Source organism: Ailuropoda melanoleuca, chromosome 1 (genome assembly GCF_002007445.2).
Source record: "Ailuropoda melanoleuca isolate Jingjing chromosome 1, ASM200744v2, whole genome shotgun sequence".
Taxonomy (NCBI): Eukaryota; Metazoa; Chordata; class Mammalia; order Carnivora; family Ursidae; genus Ailuropoda; species Ailuropoda melanoleuca.
Genome location: NC_048218.1, coordinates 68,660,611 through 68,686,794, shown reverse-complemented (window position 1 = coordinate 68,686,794; position 26,184 = coordinate 68,660,611). Strand labels below are relative to the sequence as shown.

The following is a 26,184-nucleotide window of genomic DNA, read 5'->3' as shown; positions in this document are numbered from 1 at the left end:
TGCTCCTGTTTTACATTTGGGGTTTTTTTTGTTTGTTTGTTTTGAGGAAAAAAATGCTGGGGGGGAGGTCCAGGGGGCAGGACGGGGCAGAGGGAGAGAGAATCTTAAGCAAGCTCCGTGCCCAGCACAGAGCCTGACCTCAGGATTTGATCTCACAACCCTGAGATGATGACCTGAGCTGAAATCAAGAGTGGGATGCTTAATCAACTGAGCCACCCAGGTGCCCCTAAACTGCTATTTTAAATAGTTATTTTTCTTGTTAGTGACTTAATCCACTTTTCTTTTTTTTTTTTTTTTTTTTTTTTGGTAAAGATTTTATTTATTTATTCGACAGAGATAGAGACAGCCATCGAGAGAGGGAACACAAGCAGGGGGAGTGGGAGAGGAAGAAGCAGGCTCATAGCGGAAGAGCCTGATGTGGGGCTCGATCCCATAACGCCGGGATCACGCCCTGAGCCGAAGGCAGACGCTTAACCGCTGTGCCACCCAGGCGCCCCTAATCCACTTTTCTTTTATAAACTTTTAAGCTGTACACAGAATAGACTAAGTTACCCTGACATTATTTTTAAAAAGTTCTTTTATGGATTTTCTCAGTACTTAGTACTTTCATTGTTTCATTTTTGTTGCATTCAAATTCTCATTCTGTCATTTATCTTGATGTAATCTAATTTAGTGAGTACTTAATTCTTCTATTTTTCATTTTTTCTTTAATGATAAAGGCTAAATTTATGGCCATTAACTTTCTTCTCATACCAGTTTTCATTATGTTCCAGTGTGCTTATAAGATTTATTCCCCCTTTCCATCCCTTTTTAGACAGTTGGCATATAATTTTTTATTTTTAGATTCAAGTGTTACATATCCAGTAATATGCATACCTGTAAAAATTTCAAATTGTTAAGATTTTTTTGGGCCGCCTTTTATTTTTTTAATAATTTTTTTATTATGTTATGTTAGTCACCATACAGTACATCCTTAGTTTTTGATGTAGTGTTCCATGATTCATTATTTGCGTATGACATCCCGTGCTCCATGCAATATGTGCCCTCCTTAATACCCATCACCAGCCTATCCCAATCCCCCACCCCCCTCAAGCCCTCAGTTTGGCCGCCTTTATTTTTGACTGAATTGTGATCGAAGAGTAACGTAGGTAATAATTTTTTTTTTTTAAAGATTTTTTAAATTTATTTGACAGAGATAGAGACAGCCAGCGAGAGAGGGAACACAAGCAGGGGGATGTAGTGTTCCATGATTCATTATTTGCGTATGACATCCCGTGCTCCATTCGATCCCATAACGCCGGGATCACGCCCTGAGCCGAAGGCAGATGCTTAACCACTGTGCCACCCAGGCGCCCCTAGGTAATAATTTTCTATGTGGCCAAATGCATTATCAATTTTTACAAAATCTAGTATATATCTATTTTACCAAATGTAGTACTGGCTGTATTATTTTTATTTATGATTTTATTTTATATCAACCTGATCTGTCCAACTATGAGAGGTCTCCTGCTATCACTGTTTTATCAAGGTCCCCTTCTGTAATTTTGTTGTATTTCTATATATTGAAATTTTATCACACAGCTTTTCACCTTAATATCTACCTCATCTGCTCCTAATACTGCCATTCCTTCTTCTTGTTTACCACTCCTTTCTTTTGGTTTATGTTTGCCTAGTACCTCTTTAACTGTCACTTTATTTTTAACCTTTCTTGTTCATTTTATGTTGATTTGTTATATACAGCATATACAGGCATACCTCAGAGATACTGTGGGTTCGGTTCCTGACCACTGAAATAAAGCGAGTTAAATGAGTTTTTTGGCTTCCCAGTGCATATAAAGCCTATTTACAGAAACTGTAGTCTATTAAGTATGCAGCATTATATCAAAAAAAAACAATATACATACCTTAATTTAAAAATACTGCTAAAAATGCCAACCATCATCAGTGCTAACTTGCTCTCAGCGAGCCGTAATCTTTTGCTGGGGAGGGTCTGGGTCTTGCCTCAATGTTGATGGCTCCTGACTGATCAAGGTGGTAGCGTACTGAAGGTTGGGTGGCTGTGGCAATTTCTTAAAATCGGGTAACAATGAAGTTTACAGCATCGACAGAATCTTCCTTTCACAAACAATTCCTCTGTAGCATGTGATGCTACTTGATAGCATTTACCCACAGAACTTTCAGAACTGGAGTCAATTCTCTCAAACCCTGCTGCTGCTTTATCAACTAAGTTTATGTCATAGTGTAAATCCTTGTCATTTCAGCAATTTTCATAGCATTTTCATCAAAAGTAGATTCCATCTCAAGAAACCACTTTCTTTGCTCATTCATAAGAAGCAATTCCTCGGGACGCCTGGGTGGCTCAGTGGTTAAGCGTCTGCCTTTGGCTCAGGTCATGCTCCCAGGGTCCTGGGATCCAGCCCCGCATCAGGCTCCCTGCTCAGTGGGGAGTCTGCTTCTCCCTCTGCCCCTCCCCTCTGCTTGTGTGCACTCTCTTCTAATAAAATCTTTAAAAAAAATTAAAACAAAAACAGCTCTTCATCTGTTCAAGTTTTATCATGAGATGGCAGCAATTCAGTCACATCTTCAGGCTTTTTTTTTTTTTTAAGATTTTATTTATTTATTTGAGAGAGTGCGTGCAAGTAGGGGGAGGGGCAAAGGCGGAGAGTCTCAAGCAGACTCTGTGCTAAGCACAGAGCCAGATGTGGGGCTCAATCTCATGACCCTGAGATCATGCTTAACTGAGCCCACCACCCAGGTGCCCCATTCAGGCTCCACTTCTTTTTTTTTTTTTAAAGCTTTTATTTATTTATTTGACAGAGATAGAGACAGCCAGCGAGAGAGGGAACACAAGCAGGGGGGAGTGGGAGAGGAAGAAGCAGGCTCACAGCTGAGGAGCCTGATGTGGGGCGATCCCAGAACGCCGGGATCACGCCCTGAGCCGAAGGCAGACGCTTAACCGCTGTGCCACCCAGGCGCCCCCAGGCTCCACTTCTAACTCTAGTTTTCTTGCTATTTCCCCCACATCTGTGGTTCTTCCACTAATGTCTTGAACCCCTCAAAGTCACCCATGAGAGTCATCCATGGAATAAACTTATTCCAAACTCCTCTTATGTTTCTATTTTGACCTCTTCCCATGAATCACAAATGTTCTTAATGGTATCTAGAATGGTGAATCCTTTCCAGAATATTTTCAGTTTACTTTGCCCATATCCATCTGAGGCATCTGTCTATGGCAGCTACAGCCTTATGAGATGTATTTCTTACATAATACAACTTGAAAGTTGAAATTACTCCTCGATCCATGGGCTGCAGAACGGAGTTTATGCAGGCATTAAAGCAAGTCTTGTTGGACAGCTCCATCAGAGCTCTTAAGTAATCAGGTGTGTTGCCAATGAGCAGTCTTATTTTGAAAGGAATCTTTCTGTGAAGTAGTTCTCAACAGTGAGCTTAAAATAGTCAGTAAGCCATGTTGTCAACAGATGTGCTGTCATCCAGGCTTTGTTGTTCCATTTATAGAGCACAGGGGGAGTAGATTTAGGGTAATTCTTAAAGGCCCTCAGATTTTCAGGATGGTCAGTGAGCACTGGCTTCAACTGCAAGTCACCAGCTGCAATAACCCCTCCCTAACAAGAAAGCCAGCCTGTCCTCTGAAGCCAAATATTTTGACTTCTCTTCTTTAGCTATGAAGGTCCTAGATGGCATCTTCTGCCAATAGAAGGCTGTTTCATCTGCACTGAAAATCTGCTGCTTAGTGTGGCCACCGTCATGAATTATGTGAGCTAGATCTTCTGGAGACCTGGCTGCAGCTTCTCCATCAGCACCTGCTGCTTCCCCTTGCCCTTTCATGTTATGGAGATGACTTCTTCCCTTAAACCTCATGAACCCACCTCTGCTAGCTTCCAACTCTTCTGCAGCTTCCTCACCTCTCTCAGCCTTCCTAGAATTGAAGAGAGTTAGGGTCTTGCACAAGATTAGGCTTTGGCTTAAAGGAGTGTTGTGTGTGGTTTGATCCTCTATCCAGACAACTAAAACTTTTGTTGTATCAGCAATAAGCCTGTTTTCACTTTGTTGTCATGCATGTGGTTCACTGGAGTAGCACTTTTTATTTCCTTCGAGAACTTTTCTTCTGTGTTCACAACTTGGCTGTTTGGCACAAAAGGCCTAGATTTCAACCTATCTTGGCTTTCGACATGCCTTCCTCACTAAGCTTAATCATTTGTAGCTTCTGATTTAAAGTGAGAGACACATGATTCTTCATTTCACGTGAACATTTGGAGGGTTCATTTCACTTGAACACACTGTGGTGTTACTGGCCTAACTTCAGTATTGCTGCATCTAGGGAATAGGGAGGCCCAAGGAGAGGGAGAGAGATGGGGGAACAGCCAGTGGGTGGGACAGTGAGAACACACATAACATTTATTAAATTTGCCATCTTACATGGGTACAGTTCATGGCACCCAAGACAATTATAATAGGAACAAAGATCACTGATCACAGATCATTATAAGAAATAAAAAAGTTTGAAATACTGCAAGAATTGCCAAAATGTGACATAAAGACACAATGTGAGCAAATGCTGTTGGAAACACGGTGCCAGCAGACTTAGCTGATGCAGCGCTGTCACAAACCAATTTGTAAAAAACGCAGTATCTGTGAAGCACCATAAAAGAAGGTATGCCTGTATGTGGCTGTACCACTGGATGGGCTGCAGTGGTGTTTATACAGGAAAAATTAAGGATAACTACTAGGGGACTGTTCAAATTAAAAATATATACCCATATGGTGGGATGCTATTTAACCAAGACGAGTGATGTAGATGAGGAAAGATAATCATATACTGTACTTGGAAGTCATCTTTCACATTTCGTTCTCCTTCATCCCCATAATTTATCACCCAAATCTTGTTATTTTTACTTCCCAGATCATACTCATATTTACATGCATATCCCATCTGTCCTACCATTCTAATCCAAAGTACCATCAACGGTACTTTACAATGGCCTTCTGTTCTACCCACATCAGCTTTGCTCCCACACTCACCCATCTTCTTCAGTGCTGCTAGAGCAAAGACTACAAACTGGATGATGTCACCTAAAACCTTTCAATAGATTCCTATACATTTAGGATAAAATTAAAAACCTAGACCTTAAGGTCCTACGTCTCTGATCAGGTCTACATCACACCTCTCTCTCCTTTGCTCTCTGTGTTCCAACTACACTAGCTGCTTCATATGCTTCTACCGTCGTCGTAATAAGATGATTGTCACTGTGTGTTTGCCATGCGCTTAATGGTTTACACGAATTATTTCATTTAATCCTCTTAACAAGGTAAATAGTCATGATACTACCACTTGACAGATGAGGAAACTGAAGCTTAGAGGAATTCAACAATCTGCCCAAGGTCTTACAACTTGTTAAGTGGCTGGACTAGGATCTAAACCTAGCTCTTGAGTCCTAAGTTCATTCTGTCTATTCCCCCAGATTTGCACTCTTTAACCACGTTTCATTTATCTTGGCGTAACTGACGATGCTTTGCACATATTACCTAAATAGCAATATTTAATCAGGTGTTTGTATTTAGCAAAAAACTACTTCCATTAATTAAGACTTCCTCTTAATTTCTATAACCCATCCAGTATAAAAAAGTGAAATGCTACAGGATCTCTAGACCTATGACTGGAATTTGAACTCACTGGTAATCTTGTCAAAATATCAAAAATAGAATATAAACAGGCTTTAAAGTAATATTTCTGGCATTAGTCAGTAGCTACAGAGAGAAATTAAAGTTGGGAGGAGCCCTAAGGATTTCTCTGATTTATCATTTTGTTTTATAAGTAGCATTCTAAAGCTCAGAAAAAATGGTCTTGTCCAACCTGCACAGCAAGCTAATAGCAATGCTGGAACCATGAACTTCCAGCCCAGTGCTTTCAGTTAGAGAATATTCCAATCAACTAGATACACTCAGAATTTTACTAGTATCTTGTGTTTCAAACAATAAGATGTAAAAAACAAAAACAAAAAAACACTCCAGAACTATTGTATTAAAAACAACTATCACATTAAAGAGTTTTTTTTTTTTAAAGAGTCTGCTTTTAATTAATATCAGATTGGCATTAAAGTTGTTATCCTTTTGCTCAAAGTGGCTTATCTGTATTTCAAATTTACAATCAAAAAGAAATAAAGGGAATACCTTTTTAGTCCATCTTTTTACTCCATTATATCCTTTGGTTACGAGCTGTCTGTGAAAAAAGCTGTTGAAGAAGTGAACCTAGAAGAGACATCAAATATAAGCACCCAGATTATATTAAACTGTGCCCAGATTTAACTTCAAAAGAAATTGGAAATTAAAAAACCCTTGTATGTAAGATAGACCAAAAGGTGAGGAAAAGTTTTTCTATAGAAAATACATTACATGATTCACAGAAGATTCTGTTCCAGATTTTCTTAGAACAACTATGTTCTATAGTCAGAACTGGAATGGGACAGTAATCACCTGAATCTAATCAAGTAGAGAAGCAACCTGACACATCTCTCCAAATCTTGTGATAAAACTGAAAGAAGTTAAGAAAGAATGAGATAACATTACACCTTGAACTCAAGGGACATGGATTACAAAACTAACCCCCTCTTAAGGATGTGGACTTGCAGACTTCTGCTGTCATAACAACTATAAAAAGGCCTTAACACGATCATTTCTAGCACTGAAAGAATTCCCCTGGTCATATGAAACATCACATCCTGGCTTAGAATTTCTGACTTATAAATTAGGATCAGCTCATCTGAGATAATAAACATCTCGTGGTCTAAAAGTGTTCACTCAGTAACACTGACTCATTTGAGATGAAAAACTTCCCCTAACTGAGGTTCTCAGGGTGTGGTCACCAGAGACACAGTATCGGCAACACCTGGGAACTTGCTAAAATGCAAATTTTCAGGCCCCACCCCAGACTACTGAAGAAACTGAGGGTGGAGCTCAGCAGTCCGGTAATGATAAACCTTCCAGAAGATCCTAATGCACATTTGTTTTCAGATCTCTGCAGTTTAAGATAGCAACAAAAAGAGTTTGTAGTAGCTGTTTCTAGAGCAGTGATTCTCAGACTTCGTGTGCGTCAGAATCTGGAGGGCTTGTTAAAACACAGATTACTGGGCCCCACCTCCAGTTTCTGATTCAGGAAGGGTGGGTTAGAGTTCAAAATTTTGCATCTCTAGTAAATTCCTAGGTAATGCTGATGCTACCGGTCTGGGGACTACACTTTGAGAACCACTGCCTTAAATAAGTATTCTTTTAATCCAATAATGGTTCAGAATTATATGTAGAAGTAATGAAGGTAAATTATATGCCTGAAATTAATACTTTTTTTTTTTTTATTCGACAGAGATAGAGACAGCCAGTGAGAGAGGGAATACAAGCAGGGGGAGTGGGAGAGGAAGAAGCAGGCTCATAGCGGAGGAGCCTGATGTGGGGCTCGATCCCATAACGCCGGGATCACGCCCTGAGCCGAAGGCAGATGCTTAACCGCTGTGCCACCCAGGCGCCCCTGAAATTAATACTTTTATGTTAAAAATCATCTATATATGTTTAGGTTTAAACCTTCTGGTGATTAAGAGAACTTTACATAAAAGAGAATCCAACAGACTAGCCTCACGATTCCAATTTAAAATGGAAAACAGATTTGTGATTTTAAGCGGGAAGTTATATGACATTTTGTCTATATTCATACAGTGTTGGAATCTCAGATGCATTATATTTATGTCTTTAAACTATCAGATTTATAAAAGTTTATAAACGACTTGGAAAGGTTCTGTATGCTGAATTCAAAGGCTGCCCATCAGGCAATCTGAATACACAGAAAAATTAACAAATTAAAAAAATAATTTTAATAGTAACTAAGCTCTTACAAGAATTTTAGAGTTTAAGGAGGGTTCGTATTTTGGTTTTTTGTTTTAATTTTTTATTGTTGTTAACAATTTTTTTTAAAGATTTTATTTACTTATTTGACATGGGGGTGGAGGAGAGCAAGCATAAGCGGGGGGGCAGTGGGCAGAGGGAGAAGCAGGCTCCCCACTGAGCAAGGAGCCTGATGTGAGGCTCAATCCCAGGACCCTGGGATCACAACCGGAGCGGAAGGCAGCTGCTTAACTGACTGAGCCACCTAGGTGCCCCAGGTTTGTTTGTATTTGAACACAGTACCAAAGATTAATCCAAAAAAAAGTGATAATGAATACTTTACTTCATCTTTAAAGAGAATAAAACTTTAAGTTAAATTTAAAAGCTTAAAGCAAATAATATATCCCTTTTGTGTATCTCCCCACTGTTAAAAAGAGACAACAAGCTCAAAATGGAGTCTAACTTAGTGTTGACTCAGGCTTAGCCCATGTCACCAAACCCAAAATACCTAACCTAATTGCAACTTCAGCCTCTCCCAGGACTGTAGTCTTAACAGAATTACCGGGTCAGCACTACTGAGGTAATCTGCCAGTTAGACCCCCTGTCTTCCCCTAGAGGAAGGTGACTTTGCTGCAATCAATCAATCTACTCTTGCTAGTAACTTCCTTGTCCTGCCCCCTTCTGCCTTGTAAGTCTTGCATTTTGTACAGTTCTTCAAAGCTCCATTTTACCTGTTAGTGAGATGCTGCCCAGTTCATGAATCATTTGAATAAAGCCAGTAAGATTTTTAAATATACTCAGTTAACATTTGTTTCTTAACACCATTTTTTTAAAAAGCCTCATTGGGGCGCCTGGCTGGCTCAGTCAGTGGAGCATGCAACTCTTGATGTCAGGGTCAGGAGTTCGAGCCCTATGTTTGGCATAGAGATTACTTAAAAATAAAATCTTAAAAAAAAAGTCTCCTGAAAAATCAACATACCCACTTTGAAACAAATATGCAGGAAAACGCTGGCATCTTTCTTATACAGAAATATTTTATAGAATTTCTGCCCAACCCTACCACCTGAATAAGACAAAATCGAACCCTTTTAAAAATCTAAGGAATATCAAGGATGCCTAGGTGGCTCAGTCGGTTAGACATCTGCCTTTGGGTCAGGTCATGATCCTAGGGTCCTGGGATGGAGCCCCAAATCGGGCTCCTTGCTCAGCAGGGAGCCTGCTTCTCCCTCTGCCTGCCATTCCCCCTGCTTCTCTGACAAATAAATAAAAAATCTTAAAAAAAAAAAAAAGAAAAATCTAAGGAATATCAAATAATTACATAAGTTAAAAAAACCTCATTTTAATAACACAGGGATTCTCTCTCCTAGAAGAAGAGTAACTTTTCACTTACTTTGTCTGGGACAGCATCCATTATCAGCTCACCATACATATTAATGACCTATAAAAAGTCAACATAAAACCAGCTTACTAACCCTATACAATTCATAACATCCCACACAGAATGAGTAACACTGACAATGTTAACATTTGGATACTGGGGTTGGTGAATGAGTCACTTCAGAAAGGGTAAAGAATCTGTAAAGAATCTTTGATTCCAAAAGATAACTGTGAGGCCAAACGAAAGGTTAATTATATTTTATGGTCCAACATCCTCTGCAACTTTTCCACACCAAGAACCTACAGTACGCTAACCTGGTCATTCAGCCAATTCTGACCGTCCAGAGTGGCCAGATCATCCATATCCAGCATGTGCTTGTTGTAGAAGATGCGGAAGTTGCATTTTTGATGTCTGGCCCGATAGTTTGTTATTTCTCTATTGATAAATGGTTTTCTGAAAAAGAAAGATTTTGAAAGAAAAGAAACATGAGTTCCACTCAATTTATTGCTAAGTATCTTCTTTTTTAATTAAGAGAAAAGTCATATATGCCAACAATTTTATTTTCAAGGGCTTAACTTGGCATCATTGACTAACCTATTAGAAAAGTCTTCATTAAAGACGTCTTTTAATCTTCCAAGGACATCTTTTTCACTGAGTGGGACCAAACTGCCATACTTCTTCATAACCTCATCTAGGAATCCTTAAATAAAGGAAGAGAATTACAATGGAAAAAACATTTCCAGAAAATGAAAAAGTCATCCTTCTAATACTTAACCTATACATAACACTTACCACACATTTAACCTATATTACTATATATTATGCCATAAAGAAATCTTTTAAAAGTTACATTTTGTGAAGGATAAAATCAAATAGATCAGGCCCTCACCATTCCAATCTAAAGAGAAATGCTGGAAGGTATCATTTCACATTGGCTTTTTAAGCTACTGATGCATTGTTAGAGAGGGAATAGCTAGCTAAAATGAAAGACTAACATCCTTCAATAACTTAACCTTGAAGACAAATTCTGTCTCCTGAAGAGTGAAATCTAAAGGGTTTAATCACCTGGTTAAATGTGTATCACATTTGGTAGCTGAAGGATTTACCTTTTTAAAAATCACAATCACAATTTAATTGTTGGGATCACTGTCATTGTATTTGATAAATGTGTGTAAATTTCACACTTCATAGCAAGCAACAAATTCTAAGGCATTTTTAATATCATACAATTTGGTGGAGTTATTATACTTCTGATACCGAATAACCCTGTAAGGTGAACTTAACTGGGTAACAGCTGGGGAGGCACATTTGAAGAGGGGAAACAAAGGGTGACCTCTTGGCCAGAATATGGGATAGTCTTCAGGTGGCTTCCAAGAGGATCCACTGAAGAAACATACCTAAAAAGGTCCTAGGAAATAAAACCAGGACATTATTTCTAAGAAAATGCAAAGAAGCTGAGGGAAGGGTAAGAGGCTCACAAAAGTGCTGACGTGACTAATGGGATTGATTCACTGACGCTGAATGAGGAGAGCAACAACCTAGTTGACCATCAGTCTGACAAGCCTACTGAATTAAGATGGGAGGAATGGATACTGTTAGCCACTTACTTCACCCAGCTCCCTTTTCCCTTTGTAACTTCGAGAATGGCTTCTGGTACACATTGATACAAAATGGACAAAAAAGAGCACAACAAAGTAACTGTCCCAGGAATGGAATGGTGTATTTTGTGGGTTTTTCTGAGGGAGGGGCAGACAAAGGTGTGAAAAACCTATCTTCCTTCTGTTAGTCTCCCACCAGAAGGCTCCCAATTTGAAAGGCTTAAGAACAAAGATCAGGATATAGTAAACAGGAAAGACTTGCTTGTTTATGCCTGCTTCTGGTCTGGGCTTTAAGCATAAAGAGATAGAAAGGGAATCCCTTGTTGCAGCTTGATAAGAGTAGGAAGTAAAGCTTTAGGGTTTCTAAACTAGGAATAGAGCATGTATTTGCCTATAAGTGTTACAAGATCCTACAGTTATCTGAGAACAGCCTCGTGTCTACTGGCAAGAATGAATCCAAACAGAAGATAAGGAATCCCAACATTTGAGATACTGCATTTGAGGAACAAATTTTATACAAAATAATGCACCTAATAACAAAAGATTAAACTTTAGGCCCAGCAGCCTTAATTTTCCTCTATCAAGGGGATATGGACCCCAATTACAAACTAGTATCACAGGAAAGAGGTGTCCTTGTTAACAATGTTACTATCTATGGATAGTAGTGTTTTGGGAATTTTATTATATTTTTTCCCCTTTTACCTGTATTTTTGTTTTCACTTTCAGATGATAAACATGGATTTCTAATGCAGTAGAAAGGCCCTGCCTGCATCTTCGAGGAGAACCCTAGGAAAACCCTTCACTGAGATAAACACATCTCACTGGGACCAGAAGTAAAATGGCAGTCAAATAGCACTATCATAAAGCAAGCACGAATACATCTCATTTCATCCTTTTAACTATCCTGTGTTAGATAGCATCCCTACTTTACAAATGAAGACAGGAAACTTAGGGAGGTTAAGGAACTTTCCCAAGGACCCTTAACTAGCATATGGCAGAGCAAGGATTCTGGTTGTGGTCATGTGGTTATATGACCATAGAAAGTGAACCATTAACTATTATGCTATGCTACATCCAAAGCATACCTATTATCTTTCTCTACAAAAGCAGCTTGTTCTTCACCTCATCTTTCCCTTTTAATACCTACTGGCCAAGAATCAGCCAGAAAACTTCTTAAAATGATAATTAAATCCATTACTCTTTACCCACCTGCATTCACCAAACTAATGAACCAAAAAGGAAAAATGCTCTGGAATACACAACTTCTCTTACTCCCAAAGTGCTAAAATTTCAATGTGACCAAGAAACAAAGGATAAAATGTTAGGAAAAAATGAAACAACAAAAACTACAATTCAAATTTTGAGTCCATCCTGCAAGTACAAAAGGTAGTATATGGCTCTTTTCCTCACTGGCTGCTTGAAGCTTGGCCGCCATCATGAACGACACAGTAACTCCCAGGACCAGGAAGTTCATGATCGACCTACTACATCAGCAGAAACAAATGGTCATTGATGTTCTTCACCCCAGAAAGGCAACAGTAGCTAAGACAGAAATTCGGCAAACACTAGCCAAAATGTACACAACCACACCAGATGTCAACTTTCTATTTGAATTTAGAACCCATTTTGGTGGTGGCAAGACAACTAGCTTTGGTATAATTTATGATTCCTTGGATTATGCAAAGACAAATGAACCCAAACAGACTTGCAAGACATGGCCTATAGGAGAAGAAAAAACCTCAAGGAAACAGCAAAAGAAACACAAGAACAAAATGAAAAAAGTCGGGGGGACAGCAAAAGCAAATGTTGGTGCTGGCAAAAAGGAGTAGATTCTGCAGTGACTCTGTCTGTGGTGACTGCAGATTTTTCATAGAGGATTAATAAAGAACTTAAAAACAAAACAAAAAACCCCCACAAAAGGTAATATGAAAAACAAAACCTGAGGTGTTATTTCAGAAGTTAAATTGCTCATGTTAAACCAACTGTGTTGGACAGTCTTTTCTTGAGGCAACTGCCAGGTCACATCCCACCGTGAATGTGGAATGGGGGTCACTGTGTTGGGCATACGAGAAATGTAACCACTTGGTTCTCCCAACAAAATATAATACCCATGTCAGAAAGGTCCCATCAGAAACATGGAAGGCATGGGGCATCTGAATGGCTCAGTCGGTAGAGCGTGCAACTCTTGATCTTGGGTTGTAGGTTTGAGTCCCACATTGGGTGTGGAGACCATGTAAAAACAAATTCTTAAATAAAGTAAAATAAGAAAGGCATGAAATATCTAAGATGTGCAAACCTAAGTGAAAAGCACAAAATTCTAGTAAAGAACATAGGTCAATAAATGGAGTAATTCTTTGTTTTTAGACAGGAAAATTCAATATATGAATGCAGTTTTCCCTAAATTAGTCTAAAAATTAATGCAATACCAATCAAAAGCCATTATTTTTGTTTAACTAAAAAAAAGAAATCTTGGGACCAAAATGCGAGAAATTCCTGGAAATTTTTGAAAAGGATTAAAGAGGAGAGGTGAAAAAGAGCAAGAGAGGAGAAGGAAGGCCTAGTACCATCAAATTATAAAACTGCTGTAATTAAAGCAGACTAGTGATAGCGTAGAAATTCTAAGAGACTGGGGCTCCTGCGTGGCTCAGTCGTTAAGCGTCTGCCTTCAGCTCAGGTCATGATCCCAGGGTCCTGGGACTAAGCCCCGCATTGGGCTCCCTGCTCAGTGGAAAGCCTGCTTCTCACTCCCCTTGCTTGTGTTCACTCTCTCGCTGTGTCTCTCTCTGTCAAATAAATAAAATCTTAAAAAAAAAAAATTCTGAGAGACTGGGAGCAATTCATAACCATGGGGAAAAGAATTAATAAATAGTATTAGAACTATTAACTAAATATTTTATTTACAGTTGGAATTCATTTTGATGTGCAGAATGAAGTAGGGATCCATCTTTTTTTCCAAATGGCAAAATGTAAAAATGACACATTAATAGTCTAGAAAATAGGGTTGAACATTTTTATAACCTTGAAATGGCAACAAGCTTTAATTTTAAAATTAAATTAATTTAAAATTTTATGACTTGTTATTATATATGTACAGGATTTTAACATTTATGGAGTCAGACTGGTACACTGCTTCTGAGTTTCCTATCATGCTTTAACATGTATTGTCAATGTGATTATAAAATGGTCTCTTAGATTTAACAGTTTTATTGAGCTGTGATTCTCATCCACAAAAAAAATCACTCCTAAAGTGTACAGTTTTTTTTTGTATATTCAGAACTGTGCAACCATTACTACCACCTAATTCAAGAACATTTGTGGGGTGCCTGGGTGGCTCAGTCATTAAGCGTCTGCCTTCGGATCAGGGCGTGATCCTGGTGTTCTGGGATCGAGCCCCACATCAGGCTCCTCCACTAGGAGCCTGCTTCTTCCTCTCCCACTCCCCCTGCCTGTGTTCCCTCTCTTGCTGGCTGTCTCTCTCTCTGTCAAATAAATAAATAAAATCTTAAAAAACAACAACAAAAAACAAAAAACATTTGCATTACTGCACTAAGAAAATGTGTACTTGTTACCAGTCACTCCTCATTGCTCCCTCTCTCCAGCCCCTGGCAACTATTAACCTACTTTCTGTATCTCTATATTTGTCTACTCTGGACATTTCAAATCAGTAGAATCATATAGCATGTGGCCTTTTGTGCCTGGCTTTTTTCACTTAGCACATTTTCAAGGTTCATCCACACTCTGTACAAGTTTGCATATCTGTATTTGTTTCTAATTAAATTTTTAATCCATCTGGAATATACTGACATAGGAATCTATTTCTTTTCCTTCCAAAACCAACTTTATTAAATATTTAATACAATTATGAAACAATGAGTAAACTGAAGTACAACTGGTTCATGATAAAAATATTAATCCCCTGCAGTGAGCATAATGTGCAGTTATATTAGAGAAGAACCAGCATTCAGCGTACCATGGAACAGTATTAGCGAACGCTACAGAAGTCAGTTAAAGGAGCATCTACTATACTGATTGTCCCACACTGATTCCTATTCTTATTGCTCTATTAATCCTGATTACTCAGGTTCCTTTATTTGTTGAATTTGTCCTTTTCATTGCACTGGCTTTCCTCAGATGTTTGGTGATTGACTGTGGGCTTCTCTCTACTTGGGTAATTTGCTGATGTGGGGAGGGCTATGATGGGCAGTAGCTACTGCTCTGCCTTGAACTCTTCTCAGTGGGCATGGAACTGCTAAGCAAACCCCCAAAATGGTTCTTCTTTTCTCCTTTAACTATTAAGATAATTACTTTACAGATCACCAAGTGTGCATTCTGTAAAAATTCCTACTTCCTCATACCACATATATTTACGCATACATGCCAGAGTCAATTTATCAGTTGCTTTTGGAAGTGCTACATCTCTAAGTTAACTGGTATCTGTGTGTAAATGCTCACATTTTCAGGTTTATATATCATATCATGGTTCTGCTAACTTTATAGTGGAGAAATTTGTCTTTCCCTATTCTAGGATAGTATAAACATCAGAAATAGTTTTGTTTTTAAAAGATTTGCAAGGACTCTACTTTGTGTCTTTTTGTAGAGAAAAACTTTTTATACATACTTAATGGTTAGGAAAACAAAGTGTTCAGAATTGTTTAAACTACCAACAAGTAATGCTCCTAACTCCCCAGTAAAAGCCCTTTATTTATATCAGTTTGATAGGGGGGCCTGGGTAGCTCAGCTGGTTAGGCATCTGACTCTTGTTTTGCTCGGGTCGTGGGATCAAGCCCCATGTTGGGCTCCATGCTCAACTGGGAGTCTGGGTCCCCTCTCACATTGCCCCTCTGCACATATGTGCGTGCATGCACACTCTAAAAATAAGTCATTTTAAAAATTAAAAAAAGCAATATCTTTTCAGATATGAGGTATACAAATGCACGTGCACACATATATACATATACTTATCCTACACGTATGCATCTCTCAACAAAATGGCATCATTCTGTTTTGCAACTTGCTTTTTTCACTTTATATATACACCTTTCAGTTTCAAAATACAGATTTTTTTAACAGCTTTATAATATAATATTGCCTGGATGTGCTGTAACTTATATTTCCATAGAAAAATTTTTTAGTTGTCTCTAGTTTTTCTACCACCAGGACAATACTGTAAGTAATATCCCTGTACAAATATATTCATATCTGGGATAAACTCCAAGAATGGGGAATGGGTCAAAGACTGATACTGCCACACTGTCTTCCAAAAATGTTTACAGCAGCTTACTCACGGGGCAGATTTTGACGAGAAGACTTTTTAATGTAGGACACAAAAACTTGAAGCCGTAAAGACAGATAAGTTACACAATGAAGAACTGATAATTTCCTTTAAGCAAAATTACCACACACAAAGTCAGGGTACTTTTACCTTTGGGGAAGGAAAAACTTAAAACTCTTATGACATTTAATTTTTTTTTTAAGATTTTATTATTCATTTGACAGGAAGACCACAAGCAGGGGAAGCAGCAGGCAGAGGGAGAAGCAAATTCCCCTCTGGGCAGGGAGTCCAATGTGGGGCTCAATCCCAGGATCCAGATATCATGACCTGAGCCAAAAGCTGAGCCACCCAGGCACCCCTCTTATAACATTTATAATTAAAATTTAACATTTTAGAATGATGCTAAGGTCCAGGAAGGTAGGAACCAGTGTTTCCCGCTCACTGCCACATTCTTAGAACTAGCACAGTGCCTGCCATATAGGAAATTCTCATATACCAAATAAATAAAATAGAAATAACCCAATCCAATAGAAAAACAGGCAAAAGAAAATTATATACAAACAAAAAATGGCCAAGTAACACAGAAAAAGATGTTCAAACTTTAAACTTAAAAATGTAAATCAAAACAAAACAAAACAAAAAAAAACAAACACAAACAAAACGCAAATGAAAACAACTCCTGGGGCACCTGGGTGGCTCAGACGGTTAAACATCTGACTCTTGATTTCGGCTTGGATCCTGATCTCAGTGTTGTGGGACTGAGCCCCACATCAGGCTCCACACTCAGTGAGGAATCTGCTTGACATGCTTGCTCTCCCTCTGCCCCACCCCCACTATGCACACAGGCACAACCTCTCTCAAATAAATAAATAAAATCTTAAAAATAACCCCAAACTCTCATGATCTAGATGATTAGTAAAGTTTAACAAGTGTAAACTGGTTCAACTTTTTGGAAGGTAATTTCAAAGTTCTCTTAAAATTTTAAGTGTGTTCTTTAACCACCAATTCCACCACTAGAGTTAACTTACAGAAAAAATTGCTTGTGTATATAGAATTAATTCCGTTGAACCATCATTTATAGATGGAAACTGGAAGCAACACAAATGTCTATCAACCACGACTTAAATTATGGAACATTTAGGTCATACAGCAATATAGAAGGCTTCAGAGAGGAACGTCTAAGTGCTTTCAGGGAAATCTGTGTGTGGAAGGAAAAAACGGGACTCTCCTAAAAAGATAACGGACAGCAACTGTGGGCTGGAGGCTGGGGGAGAATAAAGGAAGAGTGCATACCAGAGAGGCAGGTTGACAGCTGCTCATCATCCACTGGAGAGGCTTTCTGACTGTTCTTCCCACTTCCTGCTTGATTTTCTAGTTTGAGTCCACTGCATGTCAGGGGAGCCTCCAGTGGACTTTTACAGTAAGGGTGGTCCAGCAACTTAGAACTAAGAATGTTCTGCTTGAGAGATCCATCCTCATCCATCTGGCATGAGCTCTCATTCTGAACAGTCTTTTCAGACACAGGCCCATCTACACTACTCACAGATTGATCTGCCCCACACACTGACAGTTCTACTCTGTCATCACTGACAGCACTTGTCCGATTTTCCTGACCCAGAGTCATGACTTCTCTTTCAGTTTCCGAGAGAAACATGTTACTAGAATGATGTTCTGGTAAGGGGATGTCATGAATCAGCTCTGTACACTCCCACTTAGGAGAGGAACAGGGTGACTGGTCCCAGGTATATGTGGCACTGCCATTCTGTTGGTCAGGGAATGCTTCATCTAAACTAAGCTCCTTGCCCAAGAAAGGGCTTCCTTTAGTGTGGCCATCAGGCACATGAGAGTTCTTTCCCTTCACCACAGCACTGCTGTCCATATCTGGAAAGTACGGTTGATGCCGACAAGAAGGGTCTTTAGGTTCTGGGGAAGGGAATGGGCTGCAACTGCCACCCTCACCGTTTTCCCTAAAGGTCTCTTGATGGTCCCCAGTGACCTGCACCCAGCTTCGCTGGGCTTTTTTTAGCTTGCAAACTTTGCTTTTTGTTCTGAAGTGCTGGGATCTGAGAATCCTGTACCGAAATCTAATCATTGATAATTTCTCATACATCATAAAAGGAGATACTTTTATTCTTCTATGTTGGTTAAGTTGAAACTTTTTTGGAATCAGGGGTCCCCCATTCCTGTGGTGCTCCAGACCTTGGTAGCAGCCATAACAAAAGCGCTTTCTCTTATGGTTGCTCAAGGTGACCACAATTGCGCCACTCTCACCTGGACTTTGGCTCTCCCCATTGAACTTCATAGGAAAGTCAGAAGCTTGTGGCTCCGTCCTAGGTCTGTGACCATTGGCCTGACCTAAAATATTATTTGCTGGTAAGTCAGCAACTGCCTTCAAGACACTTTTCTCTCCACAGTATTCATGGTCAGAGTTCTTTGCTGAGGGCAGCAGCCTCTCTGCTTGAAGTCTTAGGAGGGTCCTTGAGGAGGAAATGAAGTGTTCAGAGTCTTTTCTTTTCACTTTAGAGGACAGAGTACTAACATTTTGAGCAGCCACACTGGACTTTGTCTTAGGGAAAAAAGGTGCATCCTGGATCCACGTTTTCCGGATTTGAAGGGCCTTCTTTCTGCATTGGAAATGCCTCAAATGCCTGCTCCAAGTAATCGGCCTTCCCAATTTGCCTTTCAGAATGCATAAGTGTTGGGGAAAGCAGAACTTCTTAAAACCTCCAAACCCTGTATTCCATTTCTCAGAAAAGGCTAAATGGATTCCTTTCCTCCATAGAATTTTCTTCTGTTTTTTCATTTTTCTGATGCATAATGAGATCTTGATGAAGCTGAGAAAGAGAAGAGAAAGAAAAGTTACACTTCTATCCTAAAAAGTCATAAAGATATAATCACAACCATATAAGCTGCAAAATTCAAAGAAAAAGAAGATCATACGAAATTCAATTTAGACTATCAGACACAAGGGTGCCTGAGTGGCTCAGTCCGTTAAGCGACTACCTTCAGCTGGGGTCATGATCCCTGGGACTGAGCCCCATGTCAGGCTCCCTGCTCAGTCCAGAGTCTGCCTCTCCCCCCTGCCCCCCGCCCCGCTTGCTCTCTCAAATAAATAAAATTAGAAAAAAAATTTTTTTAAAAAAAATAACACTATCAGACACAATGAAATTCTTACCTGATTAAGGTTTTCCCCATAGTGAAAACTGGAAGACATGAATACTCTCGAATGACCCCATTTAGTACAGCTACCTCTGACAGAAATAAATTTCAAGAATCATTTCCATCAGTTTCTGACAGACAGGGTAGGGAAGCAGAAGAGAATCTTTAAGTGTTGGCACTGCTTCTCATTAACTAAGTGACTAAGTCACCCAAATTCTGTGTTCTCATTTGTAAACTGAGGGATGGGGAAGGGAGGGGGGGACCACATACCATTTAAGACTGATTCCATATTGAAACACTTCGTTCTACACATCAAATTTTAGAAAGGGCAGGTACTTTCTGCTGACATCCAGAGGCAGATATGCAATAAACGCATGCAAGAGCAGTATCTCAAGGGGGAGACCAGCCTCCTCTTTGTCAGTCAGTCAAAAACTTTGACTGACTATGCAGGGACAAGAGTCTATCAGGCACTTTCACGCAGTAGGGTTCTGGCTCTCAAGTGAAGTAAAAAAGCATGTGTGTGCACGAACACACACACACACACACACACACTCTGGTAACATACTTATTAGGAATGGTAGATGAAAATGACAGTCAAGGGATGCCTGGGTGGTTCAGTCAGTTGAGCGTCTGCCTTCAGCTCAGGATCCCGGGATCCTGGGATCGAGTCCCGCAATGGGCTCCTTGCTCAGTGGGGAGTCTGCTTCTCCCTCTGCCTGCCACTCCCCTTGGTTGTACTTGCTCGCTCTGACAAATAAATAAAATCTTAAAAAAAAAAAAAAATGACAGCCAAAACCAAACAGGATTTCTCCTCAGATTTAATAAGATCTAGTATTACTGAAGGCTCTTCAGTGTAGAAAGAAAGGCGCCAGCTGCTAGAGATGGGATAGAAGAAATACTAGACTATGAATCAAAAAACCAGTAGTCTAATTTCAGCTTGCTAAGAACTTTTTAAAAGATTTTATTTATTTATTTGTCAGAGAGAGAGAGCACACAAGCAGGGGGAGCGGGAGACAGAGGGAGAAGTAGGCTCCCCACTGAGCACAGAGCCCAATGTGGGACTCGATCCCAGGACCCTGGGATCATGACCTGAGCCAAAGGCAGACGCTTAACCGAATGAGCCACCCAGGTGTCCCTAAGCTTGCTAATAACTTATTAAGAAAAGTTGTATTACCTTTCTGTGTATCAGTTTTCTCTGGGGGGGGAGGGGAGGACTGAGCACAGGTTTACCTCCGTTCCCTCTCTAAATCCCATTAAGATGACAGAAATGGGATTTTAAGAAAGGCAAAAATTATCAAGGATAAAGAAAATTAAAAAGAGGACAAGAATAATACAATTTTTAAAGAAGAAAGCACACAACTGAGTGATCACAGACTCAGCAAAAGAGTGAAAAACGTAAGCCAGCAGTAGGGGAAGCCCAAAAGCAAGTCACACGACCTCAGAAAGGCTCGGGAACTGGAAGCATCAATACCCATGAAGGGCAAGATAAAAAGGGAGCTCAAAAAAGGAGGACTGGTTTAAAGTCTGAATAAGCAGCAGTCAGATCCCAAGATGCGCATTCTCCTTACACTCGAGGTTTTACTTTCTGGGGAGGATGAACCAGGATAGTCAGGCACATCGTGCACGACTGAGGGCGGGGGGTACAACGGCATATTGACTTTATACAGTGAATTCCCTCCCCAGCCCCTTTCCACATTTAACTCCCAGAAAAAAGGTTTATAGCCCCAAGGAGGAGATCAGCCCTGGGGGACAGATACTGATATTTGGGGATGCTTCAACTAAACAAGCTTGCACAATTACTCCATAGTGTACATCAAAGTTTAAGAAGCAGTGAGACCCCAAATCCCTCCCCCCAACTCCACATAGCAAGAAACTGTCCCTTCACTACCCAAGTCTGGAAGTTTATTCTTCAGGAAGAGTAAAACTGAAGCTCTGCAGCCAGGGGGATTCCAGGCATCATATGAAGATGGAATTATACACTGAATATATGAACCCCAACACTTTCCCCCTCATTATCTCAGAACCCTGGTAGTTTGTCTTACCCATCCAAGTAGGAGATTAGAAGATTCTTCTCCACAGAATCTGATCAGTCCACAAGACAATACGTAAATACAGATATCCACCCAAAATGGCCCAGGATGGTGCAGAGTGCACCCCAAAGTTGACAAGTCCCACAACAGGCTCAGAATTTCCAAACACCCTTAGTGGTTATCCTCTTAAACAAGATTCACCAGATTTCTAAGACTTGCAAAGTGGGCCAAAACAGATCATATAAGCTGTTGCTTTTTTTTAGAGAAGTCAACTTGAAATAACTAAGTGGGGGGGAGTTATTGTTTAATGGGTACAAAGTTTCAGTTTAAGACGACAGAAAAGGTTCTGAAGATGGACTGTGGCCACGACTGCACAAGAATGTGAATGTATTTAATGCCACTGAACTGTATACCTAAAAGCACCTGGGTGGCTCAGTTGTTAAGCATCTGCCTTCGGCTCGGCTCATGATCTCAAGGTCCTGGGATCAAGTCCCGCACCGGGCTCCCTGCTCAGTGGGGAGCCTGCTTCTCCCTCTCCTGCTCCCCCTGTGTTCCCTCTCTCATTCTTTCTCTGTCAAATAAATAAAATCTTAAAAAAATTAAAATGATTAAAATGGTAAATGTTATGCTACGAATATTTTATCACTTAAAAAACAAGAGGCAAGAAAAAAACTAACACTATCCACAAAGGAAAAAAAATACATCCACTGGGAGAGAAAGAAAAGAATAGGCTGTTATATTTTTTTAATGAACAATCAAAAACAATAAAGAGACCCTGGAAATTTAAAATAGCAGAATTAAAAAACTCAATAAAGAATAAAGGGCTCGGGTACGGGGGTGGCTTAGTCGATGAAGCATCCTTTTCAGCTCAGGTCATGATCTCAGAGTCATGGGATCAAGCCCCGCTGTCAGGGTTTGTCCCTCTCCCTCTGCTCCTCCCCCAGCTCGCTCTCTCTCTCTCTTGCTCTCTCAGATAAGTAAAATTTTTTTAAAGGAGGGGGAGGGTGCCTGGGTGACTGTCGGTTGGGCAACCAACTTGATTTTGGTTCAGGTCATGATCTCAGGGTGGTGAGATCAAGCCCTACATCAGGCTCTATGCTCAGTGCAGAGTCTGCTTGAGGGTCTTTCTCTCCCTCTCTGCCCCTGCCCACCACCCTGCATGTGCTCTCTCTCTAAAAATAAATAGTAAATCTTAAAAGAAAACAAAACAAAAAAAGCCTGATGGAAAAAATGGGAAAAAGACATAAGGAGACAATTCACAAATATTTTTTTTTTAAAGATTTTATTTATTTGACAGAGAGAGAGACAGCCAGCAAGAGAGGGAACACAGGCAGGGGGAGTGGGAGAGGAAGGAGCAGGCTCCTAGCCGAGGAGCCCAATGCGGGGCTCGATCCCAGAACGCTAGGATCACGCCCTGAGCCGAAGGCAGACGCTTAACGACTGTGCCACCCAGGCGCCCCACACAAAGATTTTTAAACAGCCCTTTCAACTTCACTCAAAAAAATGGGCAAAGGGAGGGTTGTGGAGTTGCCCAAAATGGGTGGAGGAGGTCAAAAAGGTACAAACTTCTAGTTATAAAGTAAGTCAGTCTTGGGGATATAATGCACAGCAGGGTGACTATAGTTAATAATGTTGTACTGTATATTTGAATGTTGCTAAGAGAATAAATCTTAAAACTCATCACAAGAAAAAAAAACTTGATTACCATGTGGTGGATGTTAACTAGACTTATTACAGTGATGATTTTACAATGTATACAAATAGCAAGTCATGTTTTACAACTGAAACAGACATAATGCTATACGTTAATTATACCTCAGTAATAACACTGGCAAAAACTATGACATCACATTCTGTTGGTGGGAGAAAAGAAACTTTCATACTTCACTGATAGGAATACAAACTAATAAAATCCTTTTGGAAGGGAATTTGGTAATATCTAACAAAACCAGATAAGCATTTACCTTTTAAGCCAGCAACCCCACTTTTAGTAACTTACCCGTAAGATACACCTCCAATAATAATGAAAATACATAATACAAGGTTATTCATCACATTGTAATTGCAAAATACTGAAAACCTAAAGGACAGTAGTTGAATAAAGTATGGTTCTTCCACACAATGAATGAGGCTATAAAAGAATAAAGATAGGGCATCTGGCTGGCTCAGTCGGTAGGGTATGCAACTCTTAATTTTGCGGTTGTGAGTTCAAGCCTCACATTGGGTTTAAAGATTACTCAAAAAAGTTTTTTTTTTAAAAGAATAAAGAGAAACTCCATGAACTAATATGGAATGATTTCCAGGTTAGGTGAAAAAAGCAAAGTTCAAATCAGTATCGATAGTGTGCCACCACCAACTGCAGGCTCAGGGAGTTCACAAAACTACCCTCAGGTCTGATCACGTGCCAGAAGGACTCACAGAACCCTCTGAAAGCTAGTATATTCACAGTTATGGCTTACGAAAGCTGAAGAATATGGATTAAAATCGGCCAAGTGGAGAAGCACATAGGGCAGAGTCAAGAGAAGTAACAAGTTGGAGCTTCCAGTCGTCCTCTTACCATGGAGCCGGGACAGCTTTACTCTCCTGACAGAAGCGTGTGGCAATACTGCCAGCCACGAAGGCTCACCTGAGCCTTGATAGCCAGAGTTTTTATTGGGGTTTTTAGGCATAAATGACTGCCCACATGACTGAGCTCAGTCTTTCAGCCCCTCTGGAGATCCACTGATGCCAAAGTCATTACCCTAAATCATACAGTTGGTCTTTCCGACACAGTCAATCCCCATCCTAAATCACACTGTCTGTTAGACTGTTGGTGATCCAAGGCCCCCAGGTAAATACAGACATTCTAATCAGGCATGACAGTCCAAGGGCTTAGAGATTACCTCCCAGAAGCCAAGGGTAAAGGATTTCTTTTGGGGCAAGTTTAAATTCTTTACCAAGCAGCCACCTTTCATAAAAGAAAAAATAAGAAAATCAACGTCTCTGCCCTTCTGTGCCCCCCCAAAAAAGACAAAACAAAATACAAATACAAACACGAGGAGGATAAACCAGAAACTAATGAGAACAGTAACCTAAAGGGCATGGTAGATGTGAATGGGATGAAAAAAATGAGGAACAGGAAAATGGTAGAGGGAGGAGAGAATAGTGGCACTTCTCTAAATATGCCTGTTTGAAAAGTTCTGACTTTTACAACCATGTTAATGCTTCATATAATTAATAATATATACAAATAACTAAAATTAAGATCAATGAGAATGCAAGAGGAATCCAAAATGAAATGCAAATAACAAATGAACCTAACTGTATGACAGATAGATAACCTAACTACAGTGAAAAAAATAGAGGGGAAAATCAGCCAAATTTTAGAAGACATTTTGACCGTATAGGACTAGAATCAAAAGGACTGTGTACAAATACTGTCCTTTAGGGGTGCCTAGGTGGCTCAGTCGGTTAAGCATCTGCCTTCCACTAGGGTCACGATTCCAGGACCCTGGGATTGAGCCCTGAGTCAGGCTCCCTGCTCAGTAGGGAGTCTACTTCTCCCTCTCCCGCTCCCTCTGCTTGTGCTCTGTCAAATAAATAAAATCTTTAAAAAATATAAATAATATTTTTTAAAAAATAAAATAAATAAAAAATACGAGAACAGCTAGAATATAAAGAGAACTAGCCCTACAATACTGTTAAAAGGTAGGGGAGTTGCTAGGACTCTGAGTTGAAGGGACTAGCAAGTGCCAATTTACAATCCCCCCTCCACCCTGATGGCTTGGATGAGGTCAGGGTCTGGGCATTCTAACTAGCTTACTGCCTCAGTGAGCCCCAGGCTCCTGGCCTACACCAGCCCCAGCCATCCCACCAGAGTACCCTCTGTGCAGACAGTTCCAGAACACCCCAGCTTACACCCACTTCAGTTTCAGCTGTTCTACCAGAGCACCCTCTGTGCAGAAAGCACAGGGACTGCACCAGCCATGCCCACTTCAGTTTTAGCTGGCCTGCCTGGGTACCTCTGCACAAACAGCCCCAGGACTCCCCTGGCCTACACCCATGTCAGCTTCAGCTGTCTTGCCAGGGGCCCCTCTGTGCAAAAAGCCTCAGGACCACCCCAGGCATGCCCACTTCAGCTCTGGCCATGCCACCAGGGCAGCGCCAGTACAGAGTGCACCACAACCCCCAGCCCCACCAACCACAGCTCTAGGCAGTCAGCAAGTCACCAGGCACACACAGTCTACACAGGAAAACACCATATTCAAGACCATTCCTTCAAGTTTAGAAGAAGCTGTTCTGCCCAACTCAGAAGCAAACACAGAAAGTCAAGCAAAATGAGACGGAGGAATATGCTCCAAGCAAAAGAACGAGACAAAAGCTCAAAAAAAGAACTGAAACAGAAATAAGCAATATGTCTGATAAAGAGTTGAAAGTAATTATCTTAAAGACGCTCAATGAACTGGAGAGAAGAGTGAAAGAGCTCAGTGAAAACTTCCAACAAGGATATAGAAAATATAAAAAAGAACTAATCAAAGTTGAAGAATACAGTAAAACTGAAATGAAAACTATAGTAGAGGGAATCAACAGTAAATCAGTGGATGAGAAGAAATGATCATCAATCTGGAAGACAAGGTAATAGAAAGTACCCAAGCTGAAAAGGAAAAACGAAAGAAATTTTTAATGAGGTACATTAAGCAATCTCTTGGACAATATTAAGTGAACAAACACTCACATTATAGGGGTCCCAGAAGGAGAAGAGAGACAGAAGGGGGCATAAAACTTATTTGAAGAAATAATATCTTAAAACTTTCCTAACTAGGGGAAGGAAACAGACACTCAGGTTTAGGAGAAACAGAGTTCCAAACAAGATGAAGCCAA

The 26,184-nt window shown here is 40.1% G+C and overlaps 3 protein-coding genes across 14 annotated transcripts in view; 2 read left to right on the top strand and 1 right to left on the bottom strand.

Annotated features, from left to right (window-relative positions):
- Positions 1 to 11,720, top strand: part of NCBP2 (nuclear cap binding protein subunit 2) — a 31,992-nt gene extending 20,272 nt beyond the window's left edge. The window contains exon 5 of one of the 3 annotated variants that reach the window (XR_004625311.1): positions 11,590 to 11,720. Coding sequence is in view for 1 of the 3 variants with exons in the window: in XM_011221696.3 (XP_011219998.1) it covers positions 11,590 to 11,593 (4 nt within the window). In the remaining 2 variants the exon portion in view is untranslated. The remainder of the gene's footprint in view (positions 1 to 11,589) is intronic. The other 2 variants (XM_011221696.3, XM_011221697.3) reach the window with 2 other exon arrangements.
- The window catches only part of SENP5 (SUMO specific peptidase 5), a 57,852-nt gene that overhangs the window by 11,958 nt on the left and 19,710 nt on the right, over positions 1 to 26,184 (bottom strand). For 9 of the 10 annotated variants that reach the window (XR_002142173.2, XR_002142174.2, XR_004625297.1 and 6 more), the window contains exons 2-6: positions 17,429 to 18,969; positions 9,860 to 9,965; positions 9,580 to 9,718; positions 9,278 to 9,325; positions 6,190 to 6,267 (exon numbers count right to left, since the gene is read on the bottom strand). Coding sequence is in view for 7 of the 10 variants with exons in the window: in XM_019796968.2 (XP_019652527.1) it covers positions 6,190 to 6,267; positions 9,278 to 9,325; positions 9,580 to 9,718; positions 9,860 to 9,965; positions 17,429 to 18,938 (1,881 nt within the window). In the remaining 3 variants the exon portion in view is untranslated. Of the gene's footprint in view, positions 1 to 2,870; positions 4,336 to 6,189; positions 6,268 to 9,277; positions 9,326 to 9,579; positions 9,719 to 9,859; positions 9,966 to 17,428; positions 18,970 to 26,184 lie in introns of those variants that run through there. The other variant, XM_019796972.2, reaches the window with a different exon arrangement.
- On the top strand, positions 12,267 to 12,841 carry LOC100474117 (40S ribosomal protein S24-like). Its single transcript, XM_034660176.1, has one exon. The coding sequence runs from the start codon at positions 12,300 to 12,302 to the stop codon at positions 12,690 to 12,692; it is 393 nt and encodes a 130-aa protein (XP_034516067.1). The 5' UTR covers positions 12,267 to 12,299; the 3' UTR covers positions 12,693 to 12,841.

Bases quoted from the DNA above. Each gene is read 5' to 3' on its own strand.
- LOC100474117 (XM_034660176.1), top strand. From the start codon at position 12,300: ATGAACGACACAGTAACTCCCAGGACCAGGAAGTTCATGATCGACCTA.